This window comes from Chamaea fasciata, unplaced genomic scaffold, assembly GCF_029207755.1.
Source record: "Chamaea fasciata isolate MVZ Bird 193981 ecotype frontalis unplaced genomic scaffold, bChaFas1.0.hap1 SCAF_6, whole genome shotgun sequence".
NCBI lineage: Eukaryota > Metazoa > Chordata > Aves > Passeriformes > Sylviidae > Chamaea > Chamaea fasciata.
Window position 1 is genome coordinate 22,878,360 of NW_027094091.1, and position 24,417 is coordinate 22,902,776.

A 24,417-nucleotide genomic window follows, 5' to 3' on the forward strand; every position below is an offset into this window, starting at 1 on the left:
CTGCTCTGGCATGGGTCTCCTACACAGGCTGCAGGTGGATCTCAGCATCTCCATGGTCCTCTCCAGGCTCCAGGGACACAGCTGCTTTACCATGGTCTTCAACACAGGCTGCAGGGGAATCTCTGCACCCCCGTCGTCCCTCATGGGCTGCAGAGTCACAGCTGTTTCACCATGGTCTGCACCATGAAGCTGCAGGGGAATCTCAGCTCCAGGGCCTGGACCACCTTGTACCTTTCTTCACTGACCTGGGCATCTGCAGAGTTGTTCCTCTCATATATTCTCACCCCTCTCTTTCTCTGACTTCCATCAGTGCAAATAACTTCCTTTTTTTCCTAAATCTGTTATGACAGAGGCGTTACCACCATTTCTATTTGGCCCAGCCTTGACCAGTGGCACTTCCATCTCTGGACCCACCAGGGACTGGCTCTGCCAGACACGGAGGAAGCTTCCGGCAGCTTCTCACAGAACCTACCCCTACAGCCCCACCTCACCATAAAAGTATGCCCATGCAAACCCAATATGTTTCAACACATTCAATAAATGAGACCAAAAAAAAAAGTTTCTTCTCTACTTCTTAAAGAAAAAAAATGTTTTTCTATTTCAGCAATCTTGTAAACTGTGGTGAGCTGAACACCTCGCAAAGCAGAAAATTATGGGAACTATTTGTACCTTGATCTTTAACTGATTCCACAGTCTATTTCTTTTAAGAGAAGAAAAAAATGAAAATTTCTTTTATCTGTGACAGTAACAGAAGAAATAAATTAGAATTTCCTCCATGCAATTTGCTGAATGATCGGCAATTGCACATAATGCCATCAGACACAGTATCAGAACAATGGTACCATGGGTCAACAAGAAAATGCTCTTTAGTTATGACATGAATTTTCTGGTTTGTTTAGGAGCCAGATTCCATTGCACCTTAGAACCGAAAATCGGGGCAAAATCATGTGAGACCCTAGCATGAACTATATCTAGTGACAAAACTTCACTGAAGAATTTTGTCTCTCGTCATCTACTGGAGTCGTAGTACAATACTGTCAAATTAACGACAATTATACGGAATGCAGAAACTGAGAGTTTCCATTCCCAGTGCAAAAAGCTGGACAAAAACCAGAATTGTAAAACTGTAAAAATCTTTGATCTTTCACAATCAGAACTTACACTACCACCCAGGAACAACAAAAGCAAACCCCTACCAAACCAGCACAGCAAACCAGCTCCTCAGAAGGCACTGGCTGCCCCAGAGAACCTCTGCTAGCAGCTGGTGAGGTGCCAGCTACTGCACCTACCAAGTGAGATGCACTGCTTCAAAGACTTTCTGATCAGACAAATTATCTCTCTGCAATGAAGCACTGCTTTACCAAATAATTTTGCTACCTATTGAGCACTATTACCTGTTTCAGAAATACAAAACTCTCCCCACAGCTTTGTCTTTAGGCAGGTACCAAGATCAAAACTAGAGACACTACAAAATGGAAAGAACGCAAAATGCAAGAATTTTCTTACTTTGTGAGTTTCTGGTGGTTTCATTTTACTTTTAACTAGCCCCATCAAAAGCAAAGTTTCTGAAAATTCCTAAAGCACAGGGAAAAATTGATGCAAAAAAATTGGACCTGAAACTTACCTGGAGTGGTTTTCCTCGCTGTAAGTCTTAATTTTTTTTAATAAGGAGGAAGAAAATTATTTCTAATATATGCACAGAAAGTACTGCATTTGTAGAATTCATTTAGCAAGCCTAAATTATTTTACTGTGCATAATGTCAAGTATCCCTAAGTAATAGACTGACTTCTGATATATGTGAAATGAATAATATTTTCAAGAAATTTTCCATTTAAAAATTGTGATTACAATGGAGTGAGAGACCGAAGAAAAAATAAAAGGCACCAATATTGCTGATATAAGGACAGAAAAGTCAAATTTACAGTGCTCAGCAAAAGGATGATGCTAAAGACATAATGATTATGCGTACAATATTCAGTTTCTGAGAAATAAGCCTGTAAAATCAATATGATACATCCACGCATGTGATTCTAACAAACAGCAAAGAATAATACGAAAAATCCTCAAGAAATTCATATTACGATCACAACTGCCAATATTAAGTGTTGAAATATTTAAAATCAAATGTATTATTTACAGAAAGCATTTTCCTGGACTTTACAGGACAGTATTTAAAATGCTTGTTTTAATGTTTTTACTGTTCATTTTATGATACTATACGTAGATTTCTCCATCTTGAGCATGGGAGTAAAGTGAATTTTTATGCCAAATGAAAAAGTAAATGAAAAGGCAAGGACAGTTGAGCAACAACAACAACAAAAGACAAAAAAACAGCTTTTCCCATTTGTGTCTCTGTATTGTACCTGGTTTTATTTGCTGGGTCTTGACATTTACGCCCAATCACCAGTAACAGGATTATGTTTTCACTTGTTCCTAACTTTGTGAAACATTTTAACCAGTATTTTCAAGCAGTACAGCCACCTTGAACTGACTGAAAATTATCCCAAATCCAGAGTATGTACTTGGTTTATAAAACCATGACTTTTTTCTTACCTAATAAAGAAAAAAAATCGAATTCCTGCTTTGGGAGAGTTTTAATATACCTTTCTGGACTAGCAGTATTATTTTAGAGGATATTATGTCACATATCTCAGAGCAGTTGTGGCTTTGCTCTGATTTTCCGCAGTTATTTTAAGGTCAGGTTAATAAAGTCTTGACTGGGAATTTTCCTCTAGTATTTTGAGAACTTAAGTAATGCCTCATTTCCATCATAAGAGTTCTGCAACTATTTTGCCTATCAGTTCCATTAAATTCCTTCCTTGTAGATAGCTAGAGTATGACCATAACTGCTGTACCTGTCCCTCAACATTCCTCCCACGTAATCACAGTTTTATGGCTACTGATTTTGTTAAGATAAGAAGCAGGCAGTATGTCAGATATAAAGTGTTAATGACGTTTAAGAAGTTCCAAGAAGGAGTGTCTTGTACTAAAACTTCATTTTTGGAAAATGGAAAGCTCCCTGAGGTTCCAAAAATCAGAGAGCACTGCCATTTCCCTGCTTTGCTAGAAAGAGACTTCAGATAAAGACATGTTTTTTATTTAAAAAAACCACCTTATGTATTGAATGTTTAAGTTATGTATTTAAATACATCATTCAAGTTCAGTCTCACAATTGATGACGCTGAACTTAGCTGAAAGTAACGTTTCACTAAACTACATTGGTGGAATCAGCAACCTGCAAGTACCAAATATAACTTAAATAGCTGCCAGCAATATCCTCATAAACAGTGCCTAAAACAGGAATCACACAAAATTTCTGAAGGTCCAGCATACTTAAAAAAAGCACTTGAGGCATAGTAGCTCTGTATTTGCAAAACAGTTTGGCACGTCATCCAGAAAAATCACTTATCCTCACTCACCATGACAAAACTTGAGAAATTTCAATGCCGAAAGTAAAAAACCACACAGGAGTTGAGACTTGAGAGAGGTTCTTGAGGTTATATCCCTTAAATTACTTTAACACCTACTTCAGTATTACATTAGAAATGTTTTGTTACCCACTAAATTTTACAGTTTCTGAGTTTTTAAAACTCATTCACCAAATTCCAGCACTACAACAGACACAGCGTCTCAAGACAGTCCATGCTCTGCAACAGTAACTTCTGCCTTCACTTGAAATACTGGAAAATTCATCTGATTCCCTTTCTAAGATCAGACAGCTGAAACAATGTTAACCTGTACCTCAAGCACGAACATAAATTTGATACCCAGTGGCACAGAATTTGGTCACTTCACAAACACCTGCATCTGTGACACAGTGTCAAAGAGAAATCTGAGAAGCTTAAAAGAATGCATCAAGTTTCGGCACAAAAAATTCTGATTGCCCAGAACACATAGAAAGCAGCCATTTCATCAATAATACTGGACCAAAGTGGCCTGAAGCCAAAAAATAATGCCTCATTTAAAAATGATCTTTGTTTCTCTGACTCAAAAATTGCAGAGATTTCACTTCACTGGCTCAGCTGCAGTGATCTCAGAACAGCAGCCCACATGCATATGCTGGAGGTTCAATATATCATAAAAAACCCAACCATTGGGAAAACTAAAAAACAGAGGGGAAATGTTACCTGTAGAAGGACAGAACAGATCTCTTTCACATACAAACTCTGCAGAACGACAACTAGTTGACTAGGTGACTGTCAAAATAAACCACTTGGTCTTTCTTAAGCATACATACAAGGCATTACACATACGCACAAAATTTAACTTTTCTTATCTAAAACCACCCTAGACTGTACAGTTATTGCCTTGAGGTCCTGAATCCTATATAAAAGTATTATGTCTGTTAAGCTTGCTAACACATGAAGCTCCATTGCTCTTATTTTTCAGGAGTCTTGAATGGCTTTTGAAACCACGAAACTTTTTCATTCATGTTCAGTCAGTTGTATTTCTCAGGGGGTTTTTTCAGTATTTTAATTTTTTTTTTTAAATTACCCTCGTGATCACAGCATGTAGATCATGTACTGGTATACTGAACCCATCCAACCCGTCCCCACCGCCTCCCTGTGGAATGTACCTCGTTATTTTTCACTTTCTCATCGTCCCATCCTAAAAAGAAAACTGTAACACCGCAATGTTTTATTCTAATTGCATTAGTGGTCTTGTTTTGGTTTTCTTAAATTCAAAATCAACACATTTCGCAATGCATCTTCATAGTGAGGAAAGAAAACTCCAGAATGCACTTTGGCCTACAAATTGTAGAGGTATGCAATTGTCTTCTAAGCTGCAAGAATTCATTGGACATCCAAAAAATGCTGTTGCCTAAGATTTATGGTCAGGAAACAAAATCTGTCAACTACAATCTTTAGCGCCTAAATCTCAAATATTAAACTGAAGCCACCTAGCACCTTAAAGAAAATCGCTGAGACCTAACATTTTACTGTGAATTTTATGGGAGAATAGTGGACGTGGAAACAAGCAGATGTTGACCAAGTATCTGATCTTGAGGAAAATGCTTCAGTATTTTTATTCAGTGGTCCCAAAATACTGATACATACTGATGCAATTAATTACAGAACTCTGTTCCAGATGTTGAGAGTAGAGCAAATAACCCCAATCCAGATGGGGCTCAAATTCCTAACCAAGGAGAGAGGCCAAAAGATGTAACTCTCAGATTCCACTATTGGCAATTTCCCCACTGAAGGTAAGGATTGCCTGTACTAAGGACCAAGAAGAAGTATCAATGGGAAACAATCCAGCAAAGAAAACTGAAGGATGGAGGGAAATGCCTCTTGCTGCCTGCTTGAAACCGTGGCCTTGTTTAACATTACAGGCATCTTTCTTTTGCCAGAGCTCTGACATATAGGGTTATAAATGGTAAAATCATGGGGTAACATTCAAATCAGGTAGTGGCCACCTGCATATTGTTGACACTGTGTCTAAAGTATTTGTCTTGAATTTGCCTAGGAGCTGCCTTCAGAGGTCAGAAGACAGCTGATTCCTGTGTGAGTCAGGTATTGAGAACCCAGGTGGTAGGAAAGTACTTTTCCATCACTGGATAAATTCTTCCAGTTTAAGCACTCTGTGTCCTATGTGTTCGTCACTTCTCTCAAGTGAGAAAGCAGCATCTCCTAGCCAGCAGTCCTAGAGAAACCCAGGAAACCCAGAACATCTTCCCCTCATTTTCAGTATGATGGTTTTGCAAGCATTCTAATCAGAATTAAGACAGCACAAAGTAAGTTTAGAGTAAAATGTACCTAAATTTCTGTGTTTCGGTCAAACCTCTGAACATTCATTCCATTGGTCATGCCCAGCATCAGCTACTCACAGGTTTTTTTCATATACTATCAAAGACTTGTCAGGTAATTACAGATTTTTGAATCAAGAGTCACTTAACGTCTCCAGAATTTATATACAAACAAAAAGACTGAACTCCAGGAATCCCCATATACTACTCAGATGTGAATATAACTAAAGCATATCCACACATTCATTTCTTAAGCATTATTTTAAAGTTTTCTGAATTGAAGACTACCAGTAAGGGCATACTTCAGTAATAATATAAAATGAAACAACTAAACCCAACAAGCCACAAACCAAATTATATGAGATGAAATCAAATTATTTCAAAGTAAGGATTTGTATAATCAAAATTATCTACATAACTTCATTGAAAAGTTTCTGGCAACATTCCCAACACTGCTATTTTCATAGAAGTTTCCACAAACAAATTGCTACTAGAAGAGTAGGCAAAATTTAGCTCTAATGTTAGCTGAAGTTTGGCAACTACAGAATTTCAATGCATACAACCACTAAAAAATTGCCAACTCCTTGTAAACACTGCCTCTAAGAAGAATAAACAAAATTACGTTCAAACATATTTCAACAGCAGCTGGATTTTTGGGACTCCTATCAAGGAGCCCTTAATATGTTCTGCACAACTCTCAGATCCCAAAGTGTAAAAAATGTTACTTAAGTGAGTTAAGGAAGAAGAGTTCTCACTTTCTATGAGTAATTCTGGTAGCGCTTCACGTGCAAGAGTAAACCTGGAGATATAGGCCCTGTGGAGTGTTAATAACTGGCTCTGATATGACAGACACACAAAAAAAGATTCTACTGCTTGCATTTTGTCAGTTCATGCTTGGGGAAGAAGGCTATTTCTGATGCCTATCTGCTGGATAGTTTGTTGTGGTTTTTTTTTTTTTTTGCATTATGTGTGATTATCTGGAATTAAAAGATTCATCTCTGTCTACATGTATGTATGCATACAGTTACTCCCCTACAGACAGACACATATCCTGGTAGTTAGCACATGTCTTTGTTTAAAGAACAATCAACTACAGCAGGCATTAGGAAGGAAAAAACAGTAAGAATCACAGCCAGCATGAAGACAAATCTGTTTGCAAGCACTGGCCTGTACCGCCTACTCTAGTTCAAGTCATAGCACAAGACTCAGTAGTTTAGACTGCAGAACAGGAAAAGACCAGTCTAAACATACAAGCTGCATCTCATAACCACAGCACCGGTACAGAAATGCAAGCCATCATGCTTAGGGAGGCCTGAAAAACACTGAAACCTCAAATTCCTTCTTTTGTACGAACAAGACAGACAATAAGAGAAAAAGAGAAAACCAAACAATCCTAGAGAGAGTAGTTAGATATCTTAGTATTTCTCTCTACTTATTACTACATCAATTCTGAATTCAAATATAAAATCAGTTAATTTTGAAAGCAATTATGTATTAGGATGAATGGTATCTGTTACTGCAGTTACTCAGCTGAACATTAGAAAACTCATTGTGGATGCCCTAAAATTCACACTTGTTCAAAATTACTGCCACCAGCAAAATCCACACATTTGTGTATTAACACAGCACTGATCTCAACTGTTTGTAACCAGAAAACATTCTCCTCTGTTTCTTAGCTTCTTTTTTCAGACATGTAAAGGCAGTACCACATTCACTGCACCGACATTTGCAGCTTCCTGAAAAACAAGTGACACACTTCATTTTGTTTAGAAAGATACTGCCTCACAAATAGAGGGGGTAGAGGGGTGTTCGTAGAATTTCTTAGGGTGTAGTTTCATGGCTGTGTGAGTCAACCAAAATCTGCCAGATCTGTCCCTCCATTATGCCAGCACGTAAGTGGCTGATAAGTGACACTACTGAAAAATCCCTTTTTCTGCCCAGGTTACTTTTCAGATATATTTGCTCCTTGAACTAGCTCATTTACATAGCTGTAAAAATGACAGGGGAGGGTGAGATTACTTCCGCCCAATCTCAGGGTGCAGTTTAATGACTTAAAAATTTATTTAATAAGGTCAAACTCAATGACCACAGTGCTCCAAATTCACCTGTCACTGCAAGTAATAGTTCACCCCAATATTTTCACAGAGCTTCGACAAAAGCAATGAGGGGGTAGTAGGTGACCATGCAAGTCACGCTAATCCAAATGAAAACCTACCTGAAAAAACTGGTTTTGGATTCGATCAATTCCACAATCCAATATCCTGCAAGGCACAGATACACCCGGATAGGCATGGGGAAAAGGATGGTCCACAAGTAGCAGGAGTATTTAACTGGCTCAAAGTGCTGGCTTTGGTGTTTGTGCTTCCCTACACCACGGTTTGATTCAGGGCAAACCTCCACCTACTGGCATTGCAACTCCACCCTTTCCAACCACACCCATTTTCCCCTTTTTCCACAGTCACCATGTGCCTCCATTTTTTACTTTTTCTCCTCTCACTCTTCACACTCTTGATTTGTTTCTATGACTTTAGGAGTGCTGGTGACTCAAATGAGGAAAATTACTTTGAACCATTTTTCTTCCTGAACAGCAGTGGCAGCAGCAGTATCACAAAAAAAGTACTCAAAAGTAGTCAGATACAACAGTGCCAGGATGACAAGCTTCCAGAACACAATTCTGGCAGACTATAAAGAGAACTAGCCCTTTTATTATTATTTATTTATTTTTAAGATAAACTAAATTGATTTTGACTATGTTAGAATATCCACTATGCAGGTCAGCTTAGATTACTAAACTGACTTGAAATATTCTACAAAACCAACCTGTCATTACTTACTCCTCCATGTTGTTACACTCCTGATGAAATGGGTTTTGCCCACAGCTTTGTTTTTGAGCAGAAGATTGACAAAGATGATGAAAAACCATGAGAAAACTCTCAACAAATCTTATTTCTAGAATTTTGAGGTCAGTTTTAAAATTAATTTTCTGGAGACGGTACATCATGCCAGGCTTTTAACAAGTGTTGAGAGGCATCAATTCAGATTCCGTACAGAAACAAACACACGACAGCCCTCACACAGACTGAAGTTGGAGTAACTCTGAGAAGTCTCAAGACAGTGTGAATTAGGGCACAGCTCCACAGTATGAACTCTCAGGAGGCAGAGTGTGAGAGAGAGTCCCTCAAGGCGTTTCTCAAACCAGCTCCACTGCTAGATAAAAATCTAATGGTGAACTCCATCCTCACAGACTTACACAGGTATCAGAAACCAGTTTTAGCATCAAACATGGAGTGACAGAGAGCTCTAACTCTAGGATGAGTATTCTTTAACCTGTGTAGCACACCCAACTCAGAGCAGAATGCTTCAATTTGCACAAGAACCTAAACTAAGAACAGTATCTGAAAATGTCAAAGTGAAACAAAATTAAATGGCAGCTTTTTAATCTGTAATCTGACTGAAGGTCATTTAACCTTTAAAGGGTAGGACTGAAAGACCATACTTTGGAAAACATCCACGCATCACCTCAGCTCTCCCAGTTGAGATTTAGAAACACAGACACTAAACTTGGTTTTACTCCCATTTCAAAGTGATTTTTAATGGCTTATTAAGTTTGCTACTGACCTACTTCCAGCTCTATTAATGTGTATATATTCTACAAAGATATAGTTCTTGTACTTGGAGAACCCTCCATTTCCTAAAGCAAAATCCTCATGATTTTACAGCAGTCTAGACTACCAGTTTCAAGTGGAACAAAGCTGAAATCTTATTTCCAGATATCCCAATTTCCCTTCAGCTACAGTTATGCCTACTTTCATACTCTACATACATTTTCTGAGAAAAAAATGTTACTAACAGCTCACAAACACAACTCCTAGTCCGTCATTTACTGACTTCACATAAGCAAAACCAGTACTTCTTGCCACTGATATTCAACTGGTAATAGCAGAAAAAGGAGCTTTTGAGAAGAGATGGATTAGAATATTTCAGGAATAATGGCACACGCCAACAACATTTACAAAGGATGACTGAATTAGGCATTTAAATCAACATGCATTTTCAAGGGGAAAAAGCTTTAAAGCTACCTTGCATTCTTCATTTGCTTCTAGGTGAATGAATGTTAACTCTGCAGCACTACACTGATGAGAAAGAAACACCTGTTAAAACCCACACATATAGGGCCACTTTTTCCATCTCTCACGGATCACTGAGTTGTTTTTAACCATCATAACAAAGTATTGAGTTTACTTGGTTTTATTACTGCAACAGCTTAAGAATGAAACTTCCCCTTACAATATATTGTGCCACTGTGCAAACAAAGCAACATAATTTCTGAATTATTCTTCTTCACTACTTCATGTGAACAAAGTTTTAAAAAGAAAAATTATTTCCCTTATGACTGACAGGAAGAAGGCCCACAGAAAAGCACTGCAGTCAGAGTTAAGTGACTGAATATCCAGTTTTACTCTCTTAAATCACAAGAAAAGAACAATTTTTATATTCTGCAGAATTTACTTTCAAATAATTTCCTACTAAATTATGAATAATTTGATTAAATTTCAGTAATGAGTTTCTTACAGAGAATCATTACTGCATTTGGATAATTAAGTATATGCATGTATTTTCAAATGGCACCAGAAGAAAAGCACAGTTAAAACACAAAATTATACTAAAATAACAGAATTTACTGTACTTTGACTACCCTATGGGCCAAAAGACAGAGTAAAAATTTTAAGGTGAAATATGCAACCACATCTTCCTTACACTGAACTTAAACTGAACAGAAATCAATTAGCTTATTTTTTTTCAAAGAACAACTTATTAAAACCAATTTCTTTTCAAATCCACATCACTATTGACGTAAGTGTAACACTCACATTGCAAAATTTCTTTATATTAAGCACTTCCTAAGTTCAGCTATAGTTTCATTGCACACATTCTGCTACAGCACTTGTACAATAACCCTGATTCTAAGCAGCCAGAAAAACCCAAAAAAGCTAATTACATAAAAAACCACTATACAAAACAACAGTTAAAGAACTTCCTCTTTGTCTTTTGAGATTTTAAACTACTTTTGAGTGATTTGGGTTCTGTTGGGTTTTTAGGTTGGCCTTTTTTTTATTCTTGCTTTACCTTTTCAACAATACCATATTCGCTTATGCAAGTGATTTTCATCAAGATGATCATGGAATAAAAGTATCATATTCAGTTGCTAAAAACAACCACTTTTAAGTTTAAAAACCAGTAATATTTTTGCATACCATGAACCACCCACTACCAGTTTGTGGGTTAAGAGAGTATTAGAAAGTTTCTGTGCTTTATTTTTATTGTTTATCTCCTGTACTGCTCCTATTTGAAACTGATTTTATCACAGGCAGCAAAATTGCCACTGGCTGGTTTCCAACCGATCTCTTCCCCATCACTCTCCTCTCAGAGAGCTGCTGCATCCCTTGCCTTGCTCTCATCCTCCTGCATGACCTACCCACTGTCCTTTGGGTGCTGTGTCCAGAAAGCTGGGGAGAGGGCAGCAGATAGCCTAAAACATTTGAAACACCCATGAAATAATTAGTGTAATTTATTCCAGCTAGCACATGGGCTGCTGCCTTTTCAAATGTTTAACAGTGCTGGTCCATGTTCCTTTGTGTAAACAGAATTCAGATGCATCTACTGCGTTCAGCACCAATTAGACAAGTGTTCTATCTCTGAAACCTCTGTCCAACTGCCAGCAAGTTTTGAACTAAAATAACTTGAAGGAAGATCAGTAACAAAGAAATTAAACTTATTTCATTAGAAAAGCGAGGTAAAAATATTTTTCTAGGCAAAGTTCTATCACATATACAAAGTAAACTGAGAAACACAAATGTTCTCCTCCAGTTCTTGAGAGATTGATTTTTGGATACTTAAAACAATAGTACTAAGATTTTCATAGTAAGCACAAGTTTACAGCTGGTCTTTCAATGGGCTTGCACACTAGATGCACGGATAAAACAGCTTTAAGATCAGTAAGTTACATAATATTTAAAAAATATTGTAAAACTGCAGATGTTAAGCTATTTCCTCATGGTCAACCAGGCTACTTCCTCGGAGAGCCATAAGAAAGAGAGACAGTTGCAGAGGAAGGGGAATTATTTAATGACTACAAGCAAATTCTAAAACTACTAAGTACTAAAGTAGCTTCTTTTAAGCATTTTTCAGGTGCTGTAGACACTAAAGAATGGTGTGTGGGAAAACTCCAGAAATATCCAACTTCTCCAAAATCCTTTAAAAAATGTTCTTTTTCCTTCTCTTTCATCTTCAGTATCTGTTCAAAAATTATTGGTAAATAGAAAAGACATGTCCCTCTAATGCTTATGAATATATTTTTCCAGTACAAACCTTTTTCTCTGTTTCAATAGTTTGTAAAGTTTTGACAAATCTCATGGAGAGAGATGTCATAATTTCTAGTATTAGAAACTGAAGACATGAGGCCTAAAATGCTAATGACTACCAAACTGTATTCCAGCAAAACATGACAGGCTGTGCTCATGGAAGACAACAGAGTACCATTAAGATTAAGTAATATTGTTGAACAACTGGAAAGAAACAGGAACTCACTTGAGAGTAAGACATTAAAAAGGCTGATCAGCCTTCACAGTAAATTTTAAAGACTTTTGCCCCCACTGCCGCTGCAAAACTGATCCGAACACTGAAGCTCAGACACCTCCAGCAGGTAAGTAGGTATCTTCGGTCTCACATAAATAAAATGTATGTTTAGAATATCCCCAATGCTATCCAGGTACCAGACACTGTTCAATCTTCATTCCTGAGCAGCAACGACATTGTGACAATTTTATCTTGGTTTCTCCTCAGCAGTATTTCATCATGCTTAAGAGATCTTTACAACAGCCAAATTCTGATGTCAGCCCAGCAGCGGGAATACAGTTCATTAGTTTACTGCAGCTGCAAAGCCAGCAGAACACACACTGGTTTGAATAACACCAATAAGAAGCATGTGGTTTAGATTGATTTCTAGGTAACAATGGTGATTAACAAGATACTGCGGTCTGAAAAAAAACCCCTCAGATATGAACAATGTTTAACATAGACTGGGGACTACACAAAAGTTTGGCTTCTTTACCTACCAAACTGGCCAAATGGCTATAATATATACTGTGACCCAAAGATCTGCTAATTATTTTGTCTGCTGTTTTTCTTTTACATAGCAGAAGATGCACATTGACGTTAAGCAGGGAAAATAGTACGAATTGATTCAAGTAGACAAGGTAGAAAAGTAACCACATATATATGTCTGATTTCCCTTTCTATCAATCATCTCTGTATTACTGTCTGCAAGCCCAGGGATAGTTTTTCTTTCACTCCATAACACTGGTAAGAGAATAACACTTCCTTTATGAGTCTTTCACCACAGCTAAAGCTCCTGCTGTTTGGCAAACTTAGGCATACAAACTCCTTATAAGAATGCAGTATGTCACAGATTTTGTATCCAAACTTTATTTAAAATATTTAAATTCACAAAGTCTCCCACAGTGTATCAATAAAAATATATACTGGCTTGAATATCCACCTAAAGTGATTTGTATGATTAAATCATGTCACTTATACTGAAGACATCAGCACAGCTCTAGTCTGCCACAGGCTTCTGTATGCCCCTAATATTTAGCCTTCAACAGTTTGTTTCAGTTTTAGAAGAGGGAGACAAACCCAGAAATTTGTAATTTATTACTATCACAACAACTCTTATTCATCTTTTTGCCAAGGTAAATAATCCTGTACTTTTCAAACTGTTAATCAGTCTTTGTAATACTAATGGTTAATACAGTACTTGGTAAGTGATTACACACACACAGAAGGGAACACCACAACCAAAATCTTGAAGCCATTACTTGGTTCCATTCACATTAAAAAACTTGTTCCAGAGTTAATCAAGGTTGTTAGTAGAGAAGCATATTGCTCAAAGACCACCTTTCCTATTTATTGAAGATGGAATACTATAACTGAAGGAAAATACTTGAAGAAAAGGAATATTCTATGCTGTATTTTGAAACAGTAAAGTCTGCAGACCTGCAAGCCAGCCTCCCACCTATTACAAAGTTTCTATACAGTGCCTGTAAAACAGCCTGTAACAGAGTTTTTTCTGAAAACATTAGTCATTTTCTGGGATTTTTCAGAGAGATGATGAGGCCTGATTTACAGAAGCCCTGGGCACTCAGAAAGATAACTGAAATCAAAGAAACTTTCACTCTGAACATAAAAAGTGCAACAGAATGCACTTCACCTTCAGAAGCCACAATTTAGAAATACCAAATCAGGTACATGAAGCCAGCTTGTCTTCCTGGTATTGGGGTTTGTTTTTTTCCTTTTCAATAACTCTTCACTTCCCCACCTTTTAAGTGCAATTAACATCATGGAGTCACCTCACAAAAAAAGCATTAGCATAAGAGTAAGATTAAAAATTCTTTGAAGTTTATAGGAGAATAAATAAGGGCATAAAGACTCCTGAACTAGTCTGCCCATCTCAGTGGTCAAACAACAGAAGTTATCATTTCTAATTCAGCAACCTTTTTGGTCCCCCCCCCCAGCCCCCCTACCTTTCAAATGGGGGCTTTTTGTTCTTTCACAATACATTTATCTTAGTGTTGCCGGGAAACTATTGGAATAATATTGTACACGTGAAATTGCCATTAATTACTGACGTACTCGTAACAAAAGAAAATGATCAGATAAAAAAACAAAGGAAGGGTGTCATCATCAATCAGTTTGAAATTCAGTAACATCTGGGTGAACTTGGTAAGCCTACATGGTCTGTTCCTCTAAGGACTGACAAAATTGGGACATTTACAAAGCAATTGGTTAATATTCCATTGGAAATAAAAAAAAAAGAACACAATTTATTCTTCTCTGACTAGTGGCCTGTCCTAGTTAATGAAAAACTTGATTGTTACAAGACTCAAACTAATTAAAAAGATTAAACTATGAGCAAAATCAAATTAAAAATTTGGCTTTAGGCTTATGTGGCCAGCAAGAGCTCAGGAACATTGCAACTGCAGTATGCAGTTAAACACAATTAATGAAAGTTTAAAATTATTACAATAACTGTGGATCATTTCTGTAACCTGGTTCTATGACCTCCACAAAATTACTTATAAATCTTAAATATAATCGTGTAAATACATGCAAGTCACCCATGTCATCTAAGACCACGACAGCAAAGAGCATTTATTAGTTAATGTACTATCCAACCTTCTCAACATGCATATACCTTTTCCTCTCAAACATACCAAATTCTTGCGGGTGACACAACAGAATTTCTTCTACCAGATGATATTTTAATTGCTATTTTTCAGTATTGTTTAAAAGAACTACCTAGGTAAAAGCCAGGTCAGATCAAAGGTCCATCTAACTACACCACCTCAGAGAGCAGCCATTAACTTATGCAGAAATATCAGGGTTAGTCAAGAGTAACTTTTTTTCCCTCTCACCTAACTACAGCCAACTCCAAAATTAAAGTAGCAACATGCAACCTTTCTCAATTTTAACATGATGTAACAGATGCCTAAAAACCTAAATGCCTGTGCATGACATGACAAATTGTTAGGACCAGCTATTTCTAGTGGTATGGAAACACAACAGGCCAAACTACTAAGCAGTCAATACCGAATAACCAGTGGAATCTGCAGAAAGACAACGGAAAGAAGGTGAGGGAGGGTGTTTGTTTCCTTCTCACACAAACACATATAATAACTAAGGAAACCAAGGGACAAGATAGGGAAGACTTCACACCCGGAGCGCTAACTTCTCCAGATGATCACAAGCCAGGCCTTGGGTGTGCATGGCAGGGGGAGAACTGGAGAGAGGATGAAAGGGTGTGGGGAGACTGAAATCAAGTGCAACTTTCACAGCAAATGCCTTGCCTAACTGCCGCCACGGGAAAAAGAACAAGACTATTGGACTGATTGAATAACAAAAGGACAATCACTCCAAAAAAAAATCCAACTCCCCACGAAACAAAACCCAAAATCTTAACCCAGCTAAGATAAAGAACTGTATCTCCCTCACTAAATTCTAACCTATAAAACCTAATTGCACAGAAACATATTTAAATGCTGCCTTAAACCTGTGTTTAAAATTTCCCTGCTGAAATAATTTTATCACTTCTTTTTCTCTGAAAAGTTTCAGAAACATTTTTATTAACTTTTGTATACTTAGCATCTTATTAAACTTGCTATTTACAGATTTCATGAATTAGTATTGTTTACACTGATATCTCTAGGAAAAAGAAAATGCTACACTGTAAGTATTTTCCTTTTTTCTACAGACTTTCTTACACTTTACCACACTACACAGTTTTTAGTACAAAGCTTTATCTGAACTCACCATCATGCATTCCTTCTTTTACATTAAAAACTCTAGCAGGCACGATGGTTCTCCAGAAACAATGCAAATGTCCCCACCTCTATCTCAAAAGAAAACATTTGCTAACTTTCACATTCAAATCAACTCGGAGGTTCCTTCAACATTCTAAGGTAGGACTGCCAAAAAAAGAAGTTGGGTTTTCCCCTGTGCCAGCCCAAGCATTTGTGAGTTCTCCAGATAAATTACACAAGAAAATGGTTCAGGTTAAAATGAACATAGTTGGCGAGGGGTGGGTGTTCTGTTGTTGGTTGGTTGGGGACTTTTTCCCTGCTAAGTTTTAACCCAGCCAACCCTTCCATTTTGGTGTGCAGCAAAACAAAGTGCTTGTAAAGAGGGTACAGAACAGAGGTTGGGACAAGCACATGAGAGCCCCACGTATTTTGTTTGCAGTTCTGGCTTTGCCTACAAGGGCTGTTTATGTCAGTCACTGAGAAAATCAGCCTCTGTGCATTTTGGATTGAGGGGGCTATTTGTAATGGATCTGACAATTAAGTACACTACTATCAATCTTACTCATAATGACTAAAATGTTTTATCTAAATGACATTTAAATATTCTCTTGTGATCAATGTTATATCTGAGATTTAATAGTTTACTGACAGCAAAACACAAGTCTGGAGTTTAACACAGCAGTAAAATAGAGTCAATTTTGAAAAAGATTCAATAGTCATAAGGAAGCTTTGCAACAAAGCAGATGCCAAGTTTCTAAAACGTCTTTCAACCTTCAACTATCTCATGGAAATATAATACTGCTAACACAATTGCTCTCAAGTTTTATTTAGGTTCTGGTTTGATCTTGGAACTGAAGGAGGGCTTCTTGGGTGCCTTACAATTTTTTTTTTCCTCTTCTATCACTTGATTGTGTCAAAGTCACCACCCCTCTTCACAAGCCTTACCCAAATTGTCAAACATCTGACTTGTGGCTCTAAAACCAATCTCCATAAAAATTGAACATCTGCCCTGTAAAGAGGAAGACCTAAAAAAATTTTATTTTGTAGTCAAAAGTACAGTAAACCTCAACACTCTGCTACATGCTGCTGAGTTTTGTTAAACTTCACTGGATCTATTGAAGGGACACTTGAGCCACAGCACACCAGTTAAAGTCACTTCCTCAACAGCTGAAACCATACATCACATACTGTCCCAGTCTATGAAGGCACCAAACCATCAATGTCATCTCACACACCAGAAACTACCTTTGACTCCATTAAGCACCTGAACTTGGGTTTCATCTGCCATATGCAAATCCTGCATTTCCTTTCTACATCCCTCAAAAGATGAATGTTAATTTTAAAATTCTCAATATTTTCATTTTCAGGACAATGATAATGTTATCATAGAGATATATCAAAACACTTTGAAAGTATCTGGCCTACATTTTATTACCCACAAGCCCAAGCAGAAGGAGGGAAAGGATATAAAAACATTCTTTTTAAAAGTCCTTGGCACAAAAGCTGCTGCTCAGGCACTCTGGGACAGGTGCCCAGAACGACTCAAGTTCCAATAATAAGAAAAGCTTTCATTAGAAGAGGTCTGGACACAAAAATACAGATGCAATACCAGCAAACTTGCTAATAAGGACACAAGTTTGTAACCAATTAAGTTGACCATGACTTCAACAAGCTAAAAGAACAAAAAATTTGCAGGAACTGAGCCACATCCTGGCGGCCAAAACTCTAAGTTGCACGTTTTCTGTAAGAAACGCCTCCTGTAAGAGCATCTTTAGCTGACACATGGCCAAGAAGACAAAAAAAATCTACAGTTTCAAGAACTGATTCATGCCTGACTTGGTACCTTCTGTAAAAGCTGGCTTTTATCATTAAGTCATATTTAAAGTTCTGGAAAGTTATCTTTTGAAGAAAACTTAAAGAAATGCAACAAAACTTTTTCACGCATTTCCATCCCACGCACAGCATCATCATAATATTCCACATACCAAAATTAATTTTCTTTTGTAAATTCAAAAGATAAAAAGAAGCTCAGCCTTCATCAAGAACATCCATGTTATACAAAAGCAGAGAGAAAAATATACTTGTTGGTTTAGTTCTAAAGTGGACAGTACTTTCCATTTTCTTGATGCTTCAGTAAAGCCAATACCTAACAAAAAAAATTCCTCTAACTCAGATTTAACACTACCAATACAGTAAGAAAAATCTTTCTCTGTTGTTTCTGCAATGGTAGGTGCAGTAGCAAAGTATTTGTTTCCATTTAATGTTCGTCTCAAACTTTTTGCCTGTCTGAACTCCGTAATAATAATTCATTAAAAAAATGCTGGAAAAAAGTCTGTTCTTAGCCTGAAAATTATGTCTAATACACACATATGAATTCAGTAAAACATGTATAGATGATTTTGGAGTTCTTTTATTTCTATTATACAGGAATGACACAGTTCACCATTGCAACAGGAACAAAATTAAATATCTGTTTCAAGGATCACCTCAAAACTGCATTCCTGTACATCCCACAGACTTTGATCCAAGGTATCTGTCTAAACAGTCACAACTCTAATATCCTCTCCTGTAACTGGCAATATTCCACTGCAGTTTTGAAAATACTAAGCTGGATTTGTCCATTCATTAATTTTCAAAACTGCAGATGGACAACAAGGCTCATTTTCAAAAAAAACCACTGACATGTGCCTTGCTGCTTAAAAAGCAAAGCATAAAGCCCAAGTTCTCTTCACATTTATAGCTAAGAAAACTCTTCAATGTACTGACCAGCCAAGACCACGATTTCTACTTTTCAGTCTTTGTGGAAGCACTGCTGTCATGGGAAACAGATCATAAGATGACAGAATATTTCCAATCTCTAAAAATTATTACTCCACCCTGGGCATAGGACCAAATCCTAGGTTACAAAAACCTTTGGTCCAAAGACCATGGTGTTAACAAACGAGCTGTGTCAATATTTGATCAATGCTCAACTTAATTCTCAATTTTCAGCATGGACTCAAGAAATAATATTACTGTATCACAGTAGCATTTCATTGTTTTTCCAGTGGAAGAAGGGATTAATAAAATAAAAAAGAGGTAAGACTTGCACTCCCACAGGATGCTGTCAAACGAGAAGACACTTTTCTAACAATCTCTTTTGCTTATGAAAATTTAGTATTTTTGTCAGTTATACTAAACAGGAAAAAAAGGTATGTATTTAAAAATCTGAAGGAGGTTCTACATTTGAAATTATTTCAAAATTCCATCCATAAACTCCAGAAATTAAGCTTTGTTTTTTGCAAACAGTGTGATCTTTTCAATCAAGAATACCCTTACGTAGATCTACTTGTTTCCTCCGCTCAACTACATTTTCTTCAAATGACAGAACCCAAAAAACCACCTAGCTTGCAAAAAAAATTTCCTAACATATCCTGTAAATATTACTTATGATTCCACTTCAGACCTCTCCTGTAAACCGTGGATATGTTTCATGCACAAATCAGCAGTTAATGTATCAACTCTGGCATTGAGTGAACTCACAAGGGAACAGTAATGAATTACAAAAACGGGAAAAATGGGTCTTCCACTTTTAAGGAAAAGCAATGAAGTCATATTCCCTTAAATATTCCTGCCTGTCTGCAGGCAGGAAGGACAACAAAACTCTGGCAGTTCTCCATTCCAGTGATAAAATGTTTACCTTAACAAGTAAAAGTTGCAGGGAGGGGGGTGGTGGTCAGAATTGCTTACCTTTAACCGTTTAACCACCTCATCGTTGGTAATTTTGTCCGTAATCTCCTTCACCCCAGGAGGATAGTAGATGATTTTACCGTCGGCAGCAGGTTTTGGTTGGGTAGCAGGGAAGTCCATCCTGGCGCTGCTGGTTATAAACTTTCCTTCTCCACAGTCCTCTACCGGCCTCTATCGGTCAGAAAACAAAAGTTCAGCAGAATGGAAACGACTTTCTAACCCTCTTTTTCCATTCCTCTCCCTCAATTCGCTGAAGGCCCCGGCTATCGCCCCGCCGGCCGCGCCCCCCAGCGCTGCCCCCGCCGCATCCCGGCGGGAGCGAGGCCCGGCCCGCCGCCGCTCCCCGCGGCTCGGGCCCCTCCGCTCCCCTCCGGCGCCTCCTTTCATTGCGGGGCTGCTCCAGCCCAACACTGTTAGTTCGCAGCCGACGGCTTTACAATGAAATTTGGGGCCCAATCGAGGGATACCCCGCTGCCGTGGGCCCCTTACGGCCCGGGGGGTGGGCCGGGGACGCCGTTCCCGGCCACAGGAGGTGGTTCGGAGCCGGCACACCGGCCCCGGAGCCGGGAGACGAGGCCTAAACAGTTAGGCCTCAAAACTATCGGGAGGCAGAGAAGCCAACAGGAGAGGGGGAGGGAGGGAGGAAGGGAGGGAGGCGGCGGCGAGCGCAAACAAAACCCCCCCGCGACCCCCCCATCCCCTCAGAGCCTTCTGTCCGCCCTCCCGCGCCTCCAGGAACCCCCCCGGGGAGGGGGCCCGGCCACTCGCCACTTTCCATTTGTTCCCGCAACTTCATGTCCCCTCAGCCCTCGCCTCGCAGCCCCCGCCCCCCCCCCGCCCCGCAGCCCCGCATTCGGCCGGGCCCAGAAAGAGCCCCCCGCAGCACCGGCTCCGCGCACACACCCCCGCGGCCGCGGGGAGCGGGGAGCGAGCACGGGGGGAAGCGGGACCCGGAGCCGCCTTTACCTCATGCAGCTCCGGAAGGTGCAGCATTGAGCAGCCTCCGTGCCGGGTGGTGCTCGCCGCTCCGCCGCTACCCCGCCGGCCGCTGCCCTAGGCGCTCCCGCCGCCTCCTGCTCCGCGGCGCGGCAGCTCCTGCTCGGGAGCGCTGGCTGGGGGAGGGGGAGCGGCTCGGTGGCGGCAGCAGCGGCGGCGGCAGCGGCCGGGAGAGGGGGAGGCTCGGGCGGAGCGTGCGCCGCGGGAACCCAGCGCCGCTCTCCGCCCGCCCAGGGAAGCGCAGCCCGGGAGGAGCCTCCGCGCCGCCTCCGCCCCTTCCCGTTCCCCTGCCCGCCCGCGGCCGGCGGCGACGCCCCGCCAGGAGCCCCCAGCCCCCGCCCCGGGGCGGAGGGCGAGGCCGCCCAGTAAGTCTGGCACCGCGCGGAGCGCCGCGCAGGGCGGGCGGTGCTGGGCGCGGGCGCCGCCTCAGTTTGGCGCCTAAAGCCCCGGAGCGGCCGGGCTGGGCCGGGCCGGGCCGGGCAGGCTCCTCTGGGGCGGCGGGGCCATGGCCGGCGCCGAGCGGCGATGCCCGGCTGCCGGCAGTGTCAGCGAGCGGGCCTGCGGGTTCCCGGCTGCAGGGCGGGAAGGCGAAAGTTACGTTGGTGCTTCCTTAGGGAACCCGGGCCGCTTATGCTGCGCGGGCTCGTCTGGCCGGTCCCTCAGGCGTCTGGGGCCTGGTCAGCGTGATAGAGAAAACGGCGGAAATGTTGTGTGGGGTGGCACGGGGAGTGCGGGGGCAGGCGAGAGTGAACAGTCCTTCAGGCAGATGAGGGGAAAGAGCAGTATCGACACTTCGGTTATAAATCTTAAGGAGAAACTTGAATATGCAGACCAAAGGAGCCCTCGCTAGCCAACTCAGGAAATCCTTCCGTCAAAATGTCTTTGTAATTTAATATTCATATTTCCAAGGGATGGGGTATGTCTGGAAAGTCAATAGCAAAGTGGGATATATCTGTCTGTTATGAATCTGCAGTATGTACCCTGTCTGTTTGAAGTGTAAGTGGCTATGAAATGTTTTCTAGATGCCCGTGCTGCTCAGAGAAGGTGTGTGACAGCTGAAAAATGACTTTTAACTGACCAAGACTAATTTCGGGTCTTCAGCTGGTTATTTTTGTTATTCAAACCAGCTGAAAGTATTATTTTTCTTAATGTTGCAAATCTCTAATGAATTGCCTTTAGAGCAAATTGAAGGGAAGAGGTCAGGACCAGTCTCCAGGGAGGGACATTTCTCTCCATGGGGGTTGCACAGGTAAGACAAGAGCCTCGCTAGGTACAGCAGGGTGATGGTGAACGAAAGATGCAGGAGGGTGAGGGGATGGGAAAGGGGTAGGTAAGTAAGATTATGGTGAAGTATGCCAAATTCCAGCTTTACAAGGTGTGGGTGGAAAATGTACAAAGATTGAGAAGCTCTCTGGAACTTCTGGTGTAATAGCATGTGGGTAGGAAATTGCTCTCCTACACTTCTGTTCCTTGTCTCCCTGCAGTGTTGTCCTAGGGGAGTTAAAGCCTTGAATGTCCACAGCCTCTATGAAACCAGCTTAGAAGGATTATAGTGAAAGTGACTGAGAGTTGCAAGGAACACTTGGAGGATCTCAGAGACTGATTTTGAAATTAAGAAGGGTGTCATCAGACCAGGCATTTAAATCTGGCTGTGAATCCAGACTTAGATGAAACTATTCTCTGCAAGCTTAAGAATTGATGGATTTGGGCATTCACAATAGACAGGTGACCCTAAGTTTGTACTGGTTTTAGTAAATAAATAAAGCCAGTTCAAAGCATGTAATCTTTTTTCCAAATCCAAACTAAAGGGGCCATTTAGATTTGCCATAGCATTTAAGTACTCAGACTAGCTATCAGCTTTAATTTGTTGTCAGTCAAATAAGATGTACTGTCAGAGCTTACATACATTGAACATATTTGGGTCTTCTATCCTTACATTTGTTACATAAGGTACTGCTTTCTCAAATCAAATTACTAATACAGGCCATTTGGTGTAGGTTCTGTATTTTTAATACACTTCTATTACCACGATAAATTAGGAACAAATCCTAAAATCCTAGAAGATTATTCTGTTAACTAAATAAAGTATATATCAAAATCCTATGTGAGCTGGTTTCAGTTTAAATAAAAAAATACAGAATCTGAGTCAGTAAAAATAATGCGAGAAATAAATTTAAATAGTCCATTGCTAAGGACTTTTTTCATGAACCAAACATAAAGCTGGAAAGATGTTTGGCAGAATTCTCTTTGGGCAGAGTTGAATTACTATGGGTTTAGCAGTCCAGAAATTTCACCTAAGTCTCGGAACTTTTTGGATTTTAAGATTTGTTTTCAAATATTCTTCAGTTGTTATTGAAAAGCACTTTTATTAGTGTTCATTAGTGTGATCTACAATGTCATAACTTCTTGTTGTAATCTCGTAGTTACAAGATTATTTTTTTTCCCACAAACTGACACCATCTTTACTTAGAATTGTTTATGCAATGGGTTGTGAAGTAGGACTAAGAACATAGTGGTCTAGGGCTATGCTCCCACAACTTGCTTTTAGTCTAAGTTAATGACAATGTGCAAAGCCTCTGGTATGCACTTCTAATCACTTTTATTTTTCACCAAAGAATAAGATAAAGTCTTGCATTGTAAGGAATATGTACATTGAAAGCGAGTAGTTAGACAAGGCAATTCAAAGATTTGACTTGAGAGTGCCAGGCAAGGTTTGCTCGTTCAATTAAAATCCTCTTTCATCTTGTGCAAGTTCTTTGTGAATCTCCACACTGAAGTACTCCTGGTTGTGGACCAAGACCTCTCTGTCTTCTTGCAGATTTCAGATAAATAGGGAAGTTAGAATAACACAGAAAGTCTTGAAAGGCATCAGTGGAAGGTTGACTATCAAGGAGTTCAGGCAAGATTCCTGCTTTTATGGGTAATGAGTGATTAGTCAGCAGTATCTTAGCCAGATATGTGGTGTTTTGAATGAGTCTTGGACAAATCATATCAGCAAAGTGGCTGAGAGGAGTAGGTGCAAATTCTGTAATCATGGGCTGATTAGGCAATGGTCCTATCTTTTCTCAGAAGAGAAGCAGTGGGATTCGTACTTCTGCACCATTTGAAATTCTGAAGGGCTAAAACAGAGCATGTGGTTCTGATATCAAACCCAGTTAAGGGACGTATGAATGAACACTTAACTGCCAATTAGCTTGAATGTATGCATGGCATTTTCAGAATGTAAAAACATAAAAGCTTCAGATAATCTGACCTGTGGTACTCTTTAATCTGAATAGTCCTAAAATCTGCTGTCATCAGATATGATTGCAGCTGCTAGTGTCTGGTTTGTTGCCTTTGCTTGTTTGACCTTCACCCTTCTAATTTCAGCAAGCAGCTGAGATCTGACTTGGACTGTGCTTGTACAGCTGTAGCCAGGTTCACGTGATCCCTTGGGTTTTACTGGATTACTCTGTCTAATATGACTGAGTCCTTCAGTCTTTACCCAGATTTTACTGTTTCTATCAGAATTTTACTACTTTTACTCATGTTCTTTTTATTGGAATGTATTTACTCCAATCTGCACTTGTTTGTTTTGATTATATTTT

General features: G+C 39.7%; 1 protein-coding gene across 2 annotated transcripts in view; it reads right to left on the reverse strand.

Annotated features, from left to right (window-relative positions):
• The window catches only part of PDS5A (PDS5 cohesin associated factor A), a 77,851-nt gene extending 56,863 nt beyond the window's left edge, over positions 1-20,988 (reverse strand). The window contains exons 1-2 of one of the 2 annotated variants that reach the window (XM_066185637.1): positions 20,801-20,988; positions 19,835-20,005 (exon numbers count right to left, since the gene is read on the reverse strand). In XM_066185637.1, the coding sequence (XP_066041734.1) occupies positions 19,835-20,005; positions 20,801-20,827 (198 nt within the window). In that variant the 5' untranslated portion in view covers positions 20,828-20,988. The remainder of the gene's footprint in view (positions 1-19,834; positions 20,006-20,800) is intronic. The other variant, XM_066185638.1, reaches the window with a different exon arrangement.
• Between the last annotated feature and the right edge of the window lie 3,429 nt (positions 20,989-24,417).